This window comes from Podarcis raffonei, chromosome 3 (genome assembly GCF_027172205.1).
Source record: "Podarcis raffonei isolate rPodRaf1 chromosome 3, rPodRaf1.pri, whole genome shotgun sequence".
NCBI lineage: Eukaryota > Metazoa > Chordata > Lepidosauria > Squamata > Lacertidae > Podarcis > Podarcis raffonei.
The window spans coordinates 15559184-15574881 of record NC_070604.1 but is presented as its reverse complement, the minus strand read 5'-3'; the positions used below and the strand labels follow the sequence as shown (position 1 = coordinate 15574881).

Sequence of the window (15698 nt, the reverse complement as noted above, 5' to 3'; positions counted from 1 at the left end):
TCCCTGAGCCTCTGTTACTTCTACCTTGTGTGTGGATGGTGCCATTCTGGCTAAGTAAAGATGGTCAATATGAGTAATGACCAATACCCAGTACGTTGTCGAGCACAATTGAAAGTGTTGATGCTGTCCTTTAAAGCACTAAACAGCCTCGGCCCAGTATACCTGAAAGAGTGTCTCCACCCCCATCATTCTGCCCGGACACTGAGGTCCAGCTCCAAGGGCCTTCTGGCAGTTCCCTCACTGCAAGAAGTGAGGTTACAGGGAACCAGGCAGAGGGTCTTCTTGGTAGGGGTACCCTCCCTGTGGAATGCCCTCCCATCAGATGTCAAGGAAATAAATAACTACCTGACTTTTAGAAGACATCGGAAGGCAGCCCTATTTAGGGAAGTTTTTAATGTTTGGTGTTTTATCATGTTTTTAATATTCTGTTGGGAGCCACCCAGAGTGGCTGGGAAAACCCAGCCAGATGGATGGGGTATAAATAATAAGTATTACAGTGGACCCTCCATATACGAATTAAATTCATTCTGGGGGTCCATATTTAACCTGAAAAGTCTGTAACTGGAGGTGCCGCTTTTATGCACGCGGGCAGTGCAATAGAGCACTTCTGCACATGCATGCTCTGCGAAACACGGAAGTATACACTTCCGGGTTTGCAACCCGAAGGTTACATATCCAGAGCGGTACGTAACTCAAGGGTCCACTGTATAATTAGTAGTAGTAGTAGTAGTATTACCAAGATGAAAGTCTACCAGGCTTGCGAGCTGAACACGCTGCTTTATGGAAGTGAGTCGTGGGCAACTTCTTCCCACCACAAGTGACACCTCAATGCCTTCCATATGTGCTGCATCCAGAAGATTTTTGGCATCACATGGCAGAGCAGAGTCTCAAACAGAGATGTGCTCTCCAAAGCCCACATTCCCACCATGTTTGCACTCCTGTCTCAGCAAGGTGTACACTTCGCTTGTTCATGTACACGGAATGGAATGTGGCAGGATCCCCAAGGATGTGTTCTATGGGGGGGTTGGCTTCAGGCACTCAGGTCATTGGCAGACCAACCCTGCATTGCCAAGACATGAAGGCAAATGGGACATGAACGCTGGCAACATTAACCCTGCCATGTGGGAACACCTTGCAGACGACCACAGCACCTGGAGACAGACAGCCCGGTCATGTATCCACAGCTGTGACTAGAGGAGGAATGACCCCTGGGAGGAGTTCAGAGAGAAGAAACGCCATGGTGCATCTGCAGCAGCAAAACCGAACACCTTCACCTGCCCCAGCTGCAATAAAACATGTCTCTCCCATATCAGCCTCTACAGCCACAGCAGACGCTGTAACTCTCCAACAGTTTGACTTCACGCATGAAGACACGCTCTTCCATTGTCTCCTGAGATGGATAGATGCCAACTACAGAGAACATGTTGAGGAATATTCAGTAAGCCTGTAGCTGTATAACCCATTCCCTATTAAAGTTTGTAACCCGTTCCCTATTAAAGCTTCTCTCCTCCTGGTTTCTGACTTTCCCAGTCATTTTGGTGTAGTCCATCATCTTCATCAGCCATTCGTCTCTGGTCGGAACTTTAATTTCTTTCTATCTCTGGGCCAGTAGTATCTGCACTGCTGTTGTCGCATACAGAAATAGTCGTTTCTGCTCCTTTGATATCTCTGCACCTAAAATTCCTAATTAAAAAGCTTCTGGTTTTCTCACAACGTTATTTTAAACATTTTTTTAAAACTCATTATAAATCATTTCCCAGAATGCTTTTGTTATCTTGCACGTCCACCACATGTGGTAGGACGTATCTGCCATCAAATCTTGAGCCTCTCCATCATTCAGCTGATCCCATGGTGTGCCTTTAAATCGCCTTGAGATATGTATGGGAAACGAAATTCTTACATTAATTTAAATAATAATAATGATCCTGGTGGCTCCTAGCAGGGCATATGGAGAATCTCAGCACGATAATTTCCCTTTCTCCTTTTATCGTTGGCAAATCAAGAGTTCTGGCAGCACCTTCAGAAACCTGAGTCCTGTAATGGCACACAGAAAGACATCATTTGATTATGATTTTATTTCCTAAATACAGTGATAACTCGGGTTACATACGCTTCAGGTTACATACGCTTCAAGTTACAGACTCCGCTAATCCAGAAATAGTACCTCGGGTTAAGAACTTTGCTTCAGGATGAGAACAGAAATCGTGCAGCGGCGGCGTGGCGGCAGCAGGAGGCCCCATTAGCTAAAGTGGTGCTTCAGGTTAAGAACAGTTTCAGGTTAATAACGGACCTCCGGAACGTATTAAGTAAGTAACCAGAGGTACCACTGTAAGGGCCAGCTTGAGTTTATCTTATGAGCTCCTTGATAAGGGCCACCCATTACACCTGTCAGCATTAATATCCCCATTTTTAGACTCCCAGATTTCATCCCAATTTACACAGATTGGAGAAGGATTTGGTAGATGAGAGAGGAAACGTTCTCACTGCCTTCCTTTCAGAGGTTTCTTACTAAAGGGTTGAGATAGGAGGCAAGTCAGCTGTGTTGTACCTGTTAATGTTTTCAGAGACAGCCAAGTTCTGTGGGTGGGAAAATCTTGCTCTGCCTCATCGCCTGCTGGTTCCTGTGTGTCTTAATAGAGCTTGTGTTAGCGAAAAGTGGTTTTGGAGGAAATAATTGATGAAAGGCTGCTAACTCCACCTCATTTACTGCTGGAATGGGGAATTCAAACCTGGCTTACTTATGTTTGCATTACCATGGTGCCCCGTGTAATATTTTTCAGGGTTACTTGAATTGCGTATGACCAGCTGTCTATAAATAGCACTTATATTAAGTACTTACATGCCGCACAAATTCTTTCTCCCTTCACAAATAAATTTACAGGGCACACATAAATCTTCACCGAGAAGTCATACATTGCAAAATAACATTTTTTTTTTAAAAAAAAGAAGATCCCATAGCATTTAGAAATCAACTGAACATGTTTTGACACCTGTCTACAGATGATTTCCCACTTGTGTCATATTTTGGCTATCATCGCTCGCCACGAACATGAGCAACTCCTTGTGAACTTTTGAACCTCTGTAGTCTCGTTCACTCATTGGGATAAGAATTTGCATTCTTCCAGCAGGTAGCTCTCTTTCTCTCCGAATTAGCGTCCTGATCCTAGTCCCAAACGGTGGGAAATGGAAACAGTGGTCTGCCCTTTTAGACAGAAAAGAAGGTCATGTTGATGCTTCCATGTAGATAGGAGCCTTCAGTCGCCGGGCCAAATCCACAGAAATGTAGATTTATGTTTCTCGGGGATAACTTGAGGCTTCTTTACATGGTGAGTTGCACCAAACAATTCACTCACTGTGCACAGGTAGTTCAGATAGATGAGTTACTGACACCTCCTGTTTATGCTTGTTTGATGGCAACATTTTGTGGATGGTGGCAGTTGGTAACCATGAGGCTACTGCCTTTGAAAGACAACTAAGGACTAGGGAAGCCAGCACCCTGCAAGTGCTGCTATGCAGTGAAGGCATGAGTGCTGTGGTCAGTATGTCTACAAAGTAATAGTTTACAAAGCTATTGTACTACCAACCTTACTGTATGCTAGTGAGACATGGACCACTTATAAACGCCATCTCCAACTCCTCGAAAGATTCCATCAACGGAGTCTCCTAGAATTTTTACACATCACTTGGGAAGACAGGTGAACTAATACCAGTGTACTGGAAGAAGCAAAGAGCACCAGTGTCAAAGCCATGACTCTTTGACATCAACTTTGTTGGACTGGCCATGTGTGCAGATGCCTGATTATTGTCTTCCAAAGCCACTACTCTATTCCGAATTTAAAAATGGAAAGCTTAATGGTGATGGTCAACAAAAGAGGTTTAAAGACTCTCTCAAGGCAAATCTTTAAAAAAAATGTAGCACTGGCCTGCGAGCTCTCCAATTGGAGAACAGCCTTTACCAAAGGTGTCATGGGCTTTGAAATAAAAAAAATCCTTCCAGTTACACTTTAGAGACCAACTAAGTTTGTTACTGGTATGAGCTTTCGTGTGCATGCACATTTCTTCAGATACACTGGAACAGAAGTCAACAGACCCTTATGTATACCCTTCTGAGTAATACCCCTCCCCACCCTCTCACTATATATAAGGGTCTGTTGACTTCTGTTTCAGTGTATCTGAAGAAGTGTGCATGCACACGAAAGCTCATACCAGTAACAAACTTCGTTGGTCTCTAAGGTGCTACTGGAAGGATTTTTTTAATGTTGTTTCAACTACGGCAGACCAACACAGCTACCTACCCGTAACTAGAACTATGGGCTTTGAAGATGCTTGAGTTCAGGACAAAAGGGAGAAACGTACTAAGAGGAAGGCACGTTCAGCAAACCCTCGTCGTGATCAACATCCTGCCCGAAACCCTATGTCCCCACTGTGGAAGGACATGTGGATCCAGAATTGGCCTCCACAGTCGCTTATGGACTCACTGTTAAGACTGTGTTCGTGGAAGACAATCTTACCCGGCTACAAGTGATAGACAAAGAAGAAGATGTATTTTTGATGTCATGACACATATTTGTGCTGGGCAGCTGAACAGTGATGACCACATACCCCTTGTATCTCTCTGTGCTTCCACGGATGAATATTCACCAATAAGGATGTCTACTTTCTCTTGGGTACTCGTCATTCACAGCTCCCTCTTCTCTACCAAACTACCTCATCCGCTGGAAAAGGGATACTTGAGGTCCTTTGGTGATAGAGGTGACCCCCAGACCCTCACCTGGTCTTGCCACAGGTGAGACCTAGAACACCACAGAATGCTCCTTCACTCGTTCATTTCTGTTTAGGCCAACGTAGCTAGGAAAAGGCGGTTCTTAATTTTTTTAAAAAAGTAAGGTGAACAGTTTGATAGGCTAACGTGAAATGTCAGGCACACAATTCAAGGAAGAATTTCTCAATTCATTTTAAAAAACTTAAGCGGGCGTGAATTGGGTAATTTTTTAATGTTAAAGTTTATACATGCTAGTTGATGCATTGATATTGAATTGATTAGGTTTTAATAACAAAATATTAAGATTCCTATGATAAACGGCATGTTCATAGGGCAGTTATGATGCTATGTTATATGCACATGGGTAATATTCAGTCATGTAAGACCTACCTCTGAACTCCAAGAACCACACTAAGCTTGCAGCAATAAAATGGCTGGCATGTTTGCAAAGCTAAGCAGGGTCCGGTATGGTTTCAAATTGGATGAGGAACTGTTTGTTGAGATTCCTGCATTGCACGGGGTTGGACTAGCTGACCCCTGTTGTACCATCCAACTATGATTCTATGATGATGTGTATAATAACACAGAATAAAAAAGATTTTCTGTTATCTCCCTCTTCATCTTTCTACCACAAATATCCGAAGTGTGGAAACTTTGCTGTTCTGGTGGATTTCCATGTTACGTCGCGTGACTCCAGTAAGGACACTGTGTGGTTTTCTGATCGTAAGAGAGAGGTAAGGCTCAATCGTTTGTGCTTTAAGAGCACACAATTTAAGCAGGGGAAGCAGGAGATTGCATTGGCTTATCCACATTTGGTTATTGCATGTTCCTAATATCTTGGGAATTTTTATTTGTGCTCCCTTTTTTGTTGGAATTGATATGATATTTGAAAATACTGCAGGGAAAAACTCTGGAAAAGTAACCTGAAGTTTACAGCATGTCATTCTTTGGAGGAGAACTACCTGAAAATGATTCACAGATGTTATTTAACTCCGAGTAGGCTTGCTAAGGATGTATAAGACTGAATCAGATAAGTGCTGGAGATGCGAAGAGGTGGAGGGAACGTTCTTTCATATGTGGTGGACTTGTAAAAGGGTAAAAGAGTAGCGGGAAATGTTGAAAAAAATGTTTTAAAGTACTTTCCCAAAAAACCCAGAGTCCTTTCTGCTGGGGATAATTCAGTCGTCAGAAAAGGTTATTTATGTATGCAACAACTGTGGCCCGTGTTTTGTTAGCCCCAAAATGGAAAACAAGCGAGGTCCCAACCAAAGGAGATTGACAACTTAAAGACGACTGAAAAACATTTAATGAATATATGAGAAATAACTGTGTACAGCTGAAAACGCTGGCAGCATTAAGATAAATTCGGCAGTGTAAACAAGTTTTGATGGATGCAATAATGGAATACTGAATAGTATAGTTTTTGTAAAATATGCAGGGATCTATGATATGTAAAATGAACCATGGAATGAGAAGAAGGGAAGTCATTGATATTTTAAGGATGTTTAAATGAGTATTTTAAATTGTAAAACAGAAAATTTAATCAAAAACAGATAGATAGATGATAGATAGATGATAGATAGATGATAGATGATAGATGATAGATAGATAGATAGATAGATAGATAGATGATAGATGATAGATAGATGATAGATTTGAAGACACTGCCTGCATGTATGATCTGGAGTTCATGATCTTCTAGAACAGCTGAAGCTGCAGGTATTTGTGCTACTGCGGCAAAGGAGCATCTCCCTTCCTTCCTTGCTTCTTCTTGCTTCTCTTCACTCCCAACTGAAGGGGTGTGCCTGTCTTGCTGATTCCTGTATGTAGAAAAGAAAACATTTAAATTTGCCTAAGGAAGAATAAGGGCAGTGATGTGTTGCATCTATATTCTGCCTTTCCATTTAAAAGACAGCAACTAAGGAGCGTCAATCTTGATGCTTACCTTTCTGCCTCCCCCACTTTGCTTGCCTTCTCCTGTTTGCCAAATCCCTTTGCCTGCAAGCTTGAGGGACGTCTCTTTATTTTGACTGATGTGTACAAAGTACAGTACAAAAGCAAAGAGCAGTCACTTTGCTGCTCCTGCCCTCAGCTGTAAGATTGCTCTGGGATTTGTCACTAATCTGTTTTCTATTATTTCCCTCCTCTCCGATATCCAAAATGCTCACTTAGTATACGTGGATCTAGGAATGACCATGATGTACTTAGAAGTATATGCAGTTGATTTCAAATCAAGTTTAGAACTGCAGCCTGCATTGCTTTTCAGCTTGTTTGCAAGGACACTGCACGATAAACAAATCTGAGAATTCACAAGTGGTTTCTCAGACTTTGTAGAAGATGCTCCAACCTGTCTGAAAACAAATATTTCTTCTAGGATGTCTGCTTGCTGCTAAAAGATGTGGTTGATTCAAGGGTGACGCAGTACCTGAAAGGTCGCAAACAGCACAGACAGGCGAAGGAAACGGAACACACAAAAGTTAATCCTTTGTCTCTGAAAGGTAGGCACTGCTTATAACAACAAACACAGTGCGATTTCCCCACAGTTGTTTTTTTGCTTAAGCTTTTGAGTGTTGAATTGTCTCATTACCTAGACTTCCAACCAATAGTCAGGCTGAACACCTTGGTAATAGCTGAGCGCCATTAGAAATTATTTTGCCTATGGTAATGTTGGCTTGGAGGGGGATACAGTCATTGAGTCAAGCCAGCACAAGGCATTCTGTCCATTGGGGTACAATGGTCCAGAATTTAGTATTGACCCATAAGACAGTCTTCCACCTGAAGAAACAACAACCCACTGTTGGGGTGAATAGAAAGAAGAATTTCACTGGATGGCAGCGAATTAGCTGGTGATTGATAGGGCCGCCTAGCAAAACTCCATGGCTCAGGCTGGTGGTCCCTTCGTTTGCTTCATATAGGGTGAACAGAGCTTGATGGAACTAGTAGGACATTTGTTCATTTTTGCTGGCTTGTTTCTTTAAAATAGCCACTAGGTTATATCATGAGTGAATAATAGGGCATCTGGTGAACTGGATTTGCCCCACGAGCCACCAATTTCCTACTGCTGTTCTAAAGCTTTTTTTTTTTTTTTTAACTAGAAAAGCAAGAAATTGCATCTCTCTGCTCTCCATCTCCTGTTTTGGGGCTCATATTGCCTAGTCTTATTTCTAAAAGCAGCTTGGATATACTTTCCCCATTTTCAGACGACTTTGTGCACCCCAAGTTTTTCTCCCTACGGTTACTGTGTCTGGAAGGGATAATGTGAAAAGGATGTCCTACAAAGGAAAGGGTAAAATGAGTTTAGAGAATGTTTTGGTTTGATCATTTGGATAATGTGTGAGTGTCTGGAGGTGGTTGGAGGATGGATGGCGGCTAACAGATTGAGGTTGAATGCTGACAAGACAGAAGTACTGTTTTGGGGGGACTGGAGGCAGGCAGGTGTGGAGGACTCCCTGGTCCTGAATGGGGTATCTGTGCCCCTGAAGGACCAGGTGTGCAGCCTGGGAGTCATTTTGGACTCACAGCTGTCCATGGAGGCACAGGTCAAATCCGTGTCCAGGGCAGCTGTTTACCAGCTCCATCTGATACGCAGGCTGAGACCCTATCTGCCTGCGGACTGTCTCGCTAGAGTGGTGCATGCTCTGGTTATCTCCCGCTTGGACTACTGCAATGCACTCTACGTGGGGCTACCTTTGAAGGTGACCCGGAAACTACAACTAATCCAGAACACGGCAGCTAGACTGGTGACTGGGAGCGGCCGCCGAGACCACATAACACCGGTCTTGAAAGACCTACATTGGCTCCCATTACGTTACCGAGCATAATTCAAAGTGTTGGTGCTGACCTTTAAAGTCCTAAACAGCCTCGGTCCAGTATATCTGAAGGAGCGTCTCCACCCCCATTGTTCTACCCAGACACTGAGGTCCAGCGCCGAGGGCCTTCTGGCGGTTCCCTCACTGAGAGAAGCCAAGTTACAGGAAACCAGACAGAGGGCCTTCTCGGTAGTGGCGCCTTTCCTGTGGAACGCCCTCCCACCAGATGTCAAAGAGAACAGCAACTACCAGACTTTTAGAAGACATCTGATGGCAGCCCTGTTTAGGGAAGCTTTTAATGTTTGATGTATTACAGTATTTTAATATTTTTTTGGAAGCCGCCCATAGTGGCTGGAGAAGCCCAGCCAGATGGGCGGGGTATAAATAAATTGTTGTTGTTGTGGTTGTAAATAAATTGTTGTTGTTGTTGTTATAAGCTTTTAGGAGGTGGGATAGAAAAGCCCCTATCCCCACCCCTCTGGATTTCTTGTAGTATGGATAGCAAGAGAAGATCTGCCTAGTTTCCACAACATTTTTGCTTGCACTTGCAAATGCATTTGTGCATATCCATCCCATTCTCCTTTGCTCTGCCTTTCCCTCCCTCTGCTGCCTCTCCTGCTGTTGAAATTTAAATTGTAAGTTCCTCGGAACGGAGGGCTGCCTTTCTTGTTTCTTGCTTTGTAAAATGCCACACACACTGGTGGTTTTACGGAAATAAACAGTAATAAATGTATGTGCTGGGAGGAGCTGGCCTGTGTGCCTGTTTTGAGTGGATTATTACAGGCCTGGCTCCTTGGAAAGTGGGGCAACTAGTCTGTTTGCTTCTCTTCCACACTTTGTTGTCCTAATTCACACTAATAGCAGACGAGATGGTAAACCTGTGTCTGGTCTAAACTGCTTCAGACCATGGCTGGGAGCTCATATGAATTGATCTGGCCAAATGAAAACCTCTACACACAAAAATTAGACAATTAGATGCTGGGGGAAAGAGTTCTTGACTCATGTTCTCTGTGACATACTAGTTTCCTGCTTGGATGCTTTTGAATTAAGTTTTATGGAAATGTTTTCTCTTCAGCCATGTAAAGTCCCACCTGCAGCCTGAGGAAGTACACTCTGGATCAGAGATTGCCAGCCTTTTTGAACCAGAAGGCAAATTTGTTTCTGACAAAGTAATAATCATAAATAAATAAGAATAAAAATGTGCACCCCGCCACCGAGACCATTCCGTCGTAACTATCCAACCTCCCAAAATTTCAACACGATGGTTTGACCCATTTCCATTTTAACAGTACAAATTCTACAAACAGCCTCCATATCTCCTCCGAATCATTTCTCCTGCATATTCCTTGTCTTACCTTAATGGCACATTTTAATTTATCATTAATAGCTATATCCCACACCTCTTTGTACCATTCTTCCATTTTATATTCTGCTTGCCCCTTACATTCCCTAGCTATCACAATTCGTGCAGCTGTCAATAATTTTGTGAGCGAGCCCTTCATAGCCTGCAAACCTTCCATACCATCATGAATTTATAACAATGCTACCTCTGGACTTAAGGACATTTAAATTTTGAGAGAAAGTGCTATGGTGCCAGTCACAAAATGGCCCCCATGGGGCGCATGGCATGACACAAAACTGGAGAGACAGACGCCCCTGGCAACCATGGAAATCCAGCTATATCCTGCTGGTCCTGACTGCGGAGATCACACCATATTTTTCTGCACATTCACTAACTTACTGATGTTGTTGTTGTCTAATAGCACCAGGGAGCATTGTCCTGATCACACTGAGCTCAGTGGTATAGCTTGGGTTGCCAGAGCCCGGGGCCATGCAGACGGGGTGGGAGGAAGGGAAATGGACAGAGTACACATGCACATTCAACTGTGTCACCCAGGAGATCGCAGCCGCAGAGATAAAAAAGAAGAGTCATTCCGTTGTCTGGAGAAGTCACTTCCTGGTTTGCGTGGAGAAGCCTTTTTCAACGGACCCCAGCAACAGAAGCACGCAGCTGTATTCAACACTGAGTGTTGAGATTTTGTGCCCTTAATCATTTTGTGCCTGGGGTAATCGCCCCGTGGCCTCCCCACACTACACCACTGACTGAGCCCCAAGTCAACAGCAGATGCTCTTGCACCAGAATTTCATTGCAGAGAACCCAACCCAACACACATTTGCTGCAGAAGCAGGTAGCGATGTCGGGAGTGGCACACATTAAAGCTAAATCTCACTACTCCATGAACATGGCAATATGTGAGTGGTGCATGAATTGGGCTCAAATCCTTTCCCTTTCAGAACTCTCATATCCAGGGCCAGATTTAGGTTTGATGAGGCCCTAAGCTACTGAAGGTAATGGGGCCCTTTATATGTCCAGCTGTCCTTTGTCAACAACAAATTGTCGCTGTTTTTTGTGTTGAATATATGCTATATGGTAATTTATGGACCTAATAGGTATCTAAAGTCATTTGCACATGTTGCCATGCAACCAGTCCATGCAGAATGTAGGCACCCTATATATAGAAATGAGCAAACCAGTGATATTTTAGGGAGCAGGCTAGCAGGCGGCGCCCATTACTTACATCATGGGGCCTACACAACACAAAAGACTGTTGCTGTATGTAGGTTTTATTTTATTTGTTATTTATCTTATATTTTGGAAATGTACGTCCAGTTTTTTCTCCCTTTAATTTTTTTTGGGGCCCCCCAAGAGTGTGGGGCCGTAAGCTATAGCTTGTTTAGCTTATACGTAAATCCGGCACTGCTCATATCCCTTTGGTTCATCTTACTAGGTTTCCAGACAAAATTGCTGACAGCAGATAGATGTGAGGATAGGAAAAAGAAGAGTTTGGACTTGATATCCCGCCTTTCACTCCCCTTAAGGAGTCTCAAAGTGGCTAACAATCTCCTTTCCCTTCCTCCCCCACAACAAACACTCTGTGAGGTGAGTGAGGCTGAGAGACTTCAGAGAAGTGTGACTAGCCCAAGGTCACCCAGCAGCTGCATGTGGAGGAGCAGGGAATTGAACCCGGTTCACCAGATTACGAGACTACCGCTCTTAACCACTACACCATGCTGGCTCCTATATATCTATCCATTTCCACTCCCCAGCTACTTCTCAGGGCTATCTGCCACCAACTGCCCCTAGAGAAGGATTGCAGGAGAGGGAGTCAGGCAGGCAGGCTGTCCTATAGGAGGCATTGTTGTATTTTGATATCATTGATTGTGATTTTATATTTATATGAACGAACATAATGAATGGACATAATCTCTGTTTCCCCTGCAGCTTCCCACCACCACCCAAAAATTGCTCCGAAAGTTCTTTGAACCCCACAAGAAAGATTTGACGCAGGGTGCTATTGATGGTCATTGACCGTTCTCATTACCCACCCCCCACCCCAACCCCGGTATATATGTCACAAATCTCAATGGGATTTCTCAAGCGTTTGACCTGCTCTGGAATTTTTTACTGGAAGCAGCAGGCAAACTTTAAATGAAAGCTCTTTTCTGTAGCTTCGAGGCTTCTCTGTTGAAATATTGAGCGGAGAAAGATAATTAAGGGATTAGATATCATTACACGTCCCAAAAATGCAGAGAGCTGGATATGCTAGTAGGGATGCTAAATATTTATGTGCCTACATGGGCTAACAAATGTTACGCTCTTAAAAGAAATTAGCCAGATTAGACAATCAAATCTTTTAGCACTCTTACGAACTTCTGCTTCAACCAATTATCTCGTCTACTGTGTGTCACATTTTTATATATATATATATATATATATATATATATATATATATATATATACTTTAGTCTTTAATGTATTTTTTCCAGATATGTGAGGTTTTCAGTTCCTGCAGCAAAGAAAAATGGCCTGTCTTAAAACATAACTGAGAAGCAAAGAACAGAGTATTTCTGATCTAAAATGATTGGGCGGTAAAGTGGGGGGAAATACAGAGATTTTGGAACAGAACATGAAAAGGCATCTCAAACAATGGAAGCGACACGTACAGAAATGTTTTGGATCACTGTGGGCCTCCTAAGGCCTGTTTTGTGGTTTTGAAGAAGGCTTTGCTGAATTCAGTCGCAGAGCTCTTCAGCTGCCAGTTTTTGCTGGGAAGGGCACACCTGCCAGGCTATTCCGGATAACTCAGCAGCAAAAAAGGCATTTTCCCAGGCTCACCAGGTGAACGGTCTTTAATAGCCGTGGGAGACAGCTTTATGCTGCTCTATCCTGTGCTGCAGATTCTTGCTGGCAGCCTCATCGATGTCCAAGTCAACTTGTCAGGTACTGCCTTAGTAAGCTTTCCGGAGGAGGCTGCAGGTGACCGGGCAAGTTCAGGGACTTGCAAAGCAAACCAAGGAGGCTGAAATACCACTTCCTTCAAAATGCTATAATTAGGGGCAAAACAACACTACTTGCAGCACCAAGCTTAGTCCAGCATGCTGTGGTTTCTGCGGTTAACTCGAAAATCTCTCTCTCTCTCTCATTTTTATTATTTTTTCTGCTTTACAAGTTAAAAGGTTGCTTAACAACCTTAAACTATCAATGACTTCCCTTCTTCTCTTTCCATGGTTCATTTTGCATAACATAAATCCCTGCATATTTTACATAAACTAAACCATTCATTATTCCATTATTACATCCATCAAAACTTATTTCCACTGTTGAATTTATCTTAATGCTGCCAACTTTTTCAAGTGTACACAATTTCCACCATATATTCAATAAACATTTTCCAGTCTTCCTTAAACGTATGTTCTTCTTGTTCTCTTATTCTATATGTTAGGTCCGCAAAGCTGCGTGTACTCCATCGATTTAAGTTGCCATTCTTCTTTGGTTGGGACCTCGCTCGTTTTCCATTTTGGGGCACATAAAACACAGGCCACAGTAGTGGCATACATAAATAACCTTTTCTGACACCTGGGAATTTCTATCTGAATTATCCCCAACAAAAACATCTCTGGGGTTCTTGTTTTTAAAAGTTCTCTTAAACATTTTTTTTCAATTCATTATGGATCATTTCCCAATACTCTTTTACAGGTTCACCACATATGAAAGAACGTCCCCTCAACCTCATTGCATCTCCAGCACTTATCTGATTCAGTCTTCTACCTGTTAGCAAGCTTAGTCAGAGTTAAATACCACATGTAAAGCATTTTCAGGTAGTTCTCCTTCAAGGAATGACATGCTGTAAACTTCATCTGAAGTTAACTCGAAAATCTTGACAAGACCTCTGCTGCTGGGGTCTTGCCTCCTCCAACCTTAATTTCTTTGCAAATGGTGGTGTTTTAAATGGCACATCTCAGCGACTGCTTCTTTGGCTGCATGGAACAAATACAGGGAACTGGACGCAGCAGACAGGCAGATTCTTTTTTTCTTTTTTTAAAAAGAAATTTATTAACAGATTCTTAATTCCCCCACCCACTGCGGGCGCGTTTTGTCTGCCAGTCACCTGATGCTGGGTGATTGGCACCTGTCAGTATTCCAAGGAGGCCACAGTAACTGCCAATCAGCTGGCCGGTGGTTGCAGGGTGTCCATTTGGAGGAAGCAGTTTGGATTCATACTGCCTCTTCGAAATGGAAAAAGTGAGCCCTGCTCAATAGTAGTTGATGGGGCTTCTGCTGTTCCCAGTGAGACTTCTGATCGGTTGTTCGTTTGAAGCTTCCAATTTATTTCTTCACAGCTGTTCTATCATACCTGCCCCTCAACTGAGGACATCAGGTGAGGGAGGCAGGCAGGTGTGGCTTATAATAATATGAGCCAGGATAATAATTATGAGCCAGGATGGGCAAGGATCAAGGAGACAGGTGGTTGGTTTCACTTGTCCAAGCAGCCTGTCCACATCCTCGGAGGTAACAGATTGGAATTGATCCCACACAACTTGACTAGACAGGACTCTAGCACTCTCCTGCCCCGGCCCTGCTCCCATGGTGGAGTCTACCTCTTTCCGAATCTGAGTGACTTTATCTGCAAAAAAATTGGCAAGATCATTACAGGAGGTCCTTGAGATCCTTACAGGGCCCCGATGGTGAAGGTGGGTCCGCTAAATTGCGAACCGCCTGAAAGAGTCTCCTGCTGCTGTTTTCTACAGATGCAATAGAGGCGGTGAAGATGATCCTCTTCGTCGTTGCTATCGCCACTTGGTAGGCTCAACGTTGAGGCCTAACCCGTGTCCTGTCTGATTCAGAAAGTGTTTTCCGGTACTCTAGCCATCTCAGTGATTGTTTCATCGCCCTCAGCCCTGGAGAACACCATGGGGCTGTCTGGGCTCCATGCAGTCGGAGAGGGTACTTCGGAGCCAGACAGTCGATAACCCTGGTTAACTCTGCGTTCCAGGGAATCAGCTGAAAGACCATCAACATGAGATAAAACATCCCTCTGGAAACCATATAGATCCATCCAAATCGGTTCCACTTCCCTGCAAAGTGGAAGTGTAGCTTGTTGGGGGGTGGCCTTGTGAGCCAATTTGTGACTTATTTCCAACTGCTAATATAAGCATTTGCGGTAGGCCGGAGTCGCCACGGGCAGGTGCCTGAGATGATCAGCTACTGGATAGAAAGCCATTTACTGCATCCAGTGGCCCCTAAAAGCTTATTCTACATAAGTGATTAATCTTTGAGGAGCCACAAGAATTTTGGTTGTGGCGGCTGCCGTGGGCTAACCTGGCTAACCCTCAGGAATTTATTCTTTTTTCGAAATGAAAATGTTGCTGCCGCCTAAATAGAAACAGCTATTTTTAAAACAAACGAAAAGAAAATGTAGGCGCTATCAGTTCGCATTTAGGGTCTTTTGCATTCAACACACTAAAGGCATAGGATGCGGCTGTTGATCAGCTCCTCTAATTTTTCTAATCTCTAACCACAGGGGTGTGAACAGAGTGATGAAGGCCTTTGTCTGTAGTTGTCATATCAAAGGCACTTTTCCAAGTGAAATTGGTATCATTTGAATGAGTTCCAACTCCCAGCGGTAACCATTTTTTCCTCCTCATAGATCATACGCTTTTTCTCTCAAGCCTACATGCCGCGATGAGGAACTAGGCTTTAGGGAAACTTTGAATTTCTGTGGAGGTGTTTAAGCCTCCTAAAATAATGTCAGGATCCAGTCTTGGCTTATTGGCTCTCATCCACT

At 43.5% G+C, this 15698-nt stretch overlaps 1 protein-coding gene across 3 annotated transcripts in view; it reads left to right on the top strand.

Annotated features, from left to right (window-relative positions):
* SLX4IP (SLX4 interacting protein) overlaps positions 1–15698 on the top strand; it is an 89874-nt gene that overhangs the window by 46398 nt on the left and 27778 nt on the right. For 2 of the 3 annotated variants that reach the window (XM_053380633.1, XM_053380634.1), the window contains exons 3-4: positions 5407–5496; positions 7137–7260. In XM_053380633.1, the coding sequence (XP_053236608.1) occupies positions 5407–5496; positions 7137–7260 (214 nt within the window). Of the gene's footprint in view, positions 1–5406; positions 5497–7136; positions 7261–7857; positions 8132–15698 lie in introns of those variants that run through there. The other variant, XM_053380635.1, reaches the window with a different exon arrangement.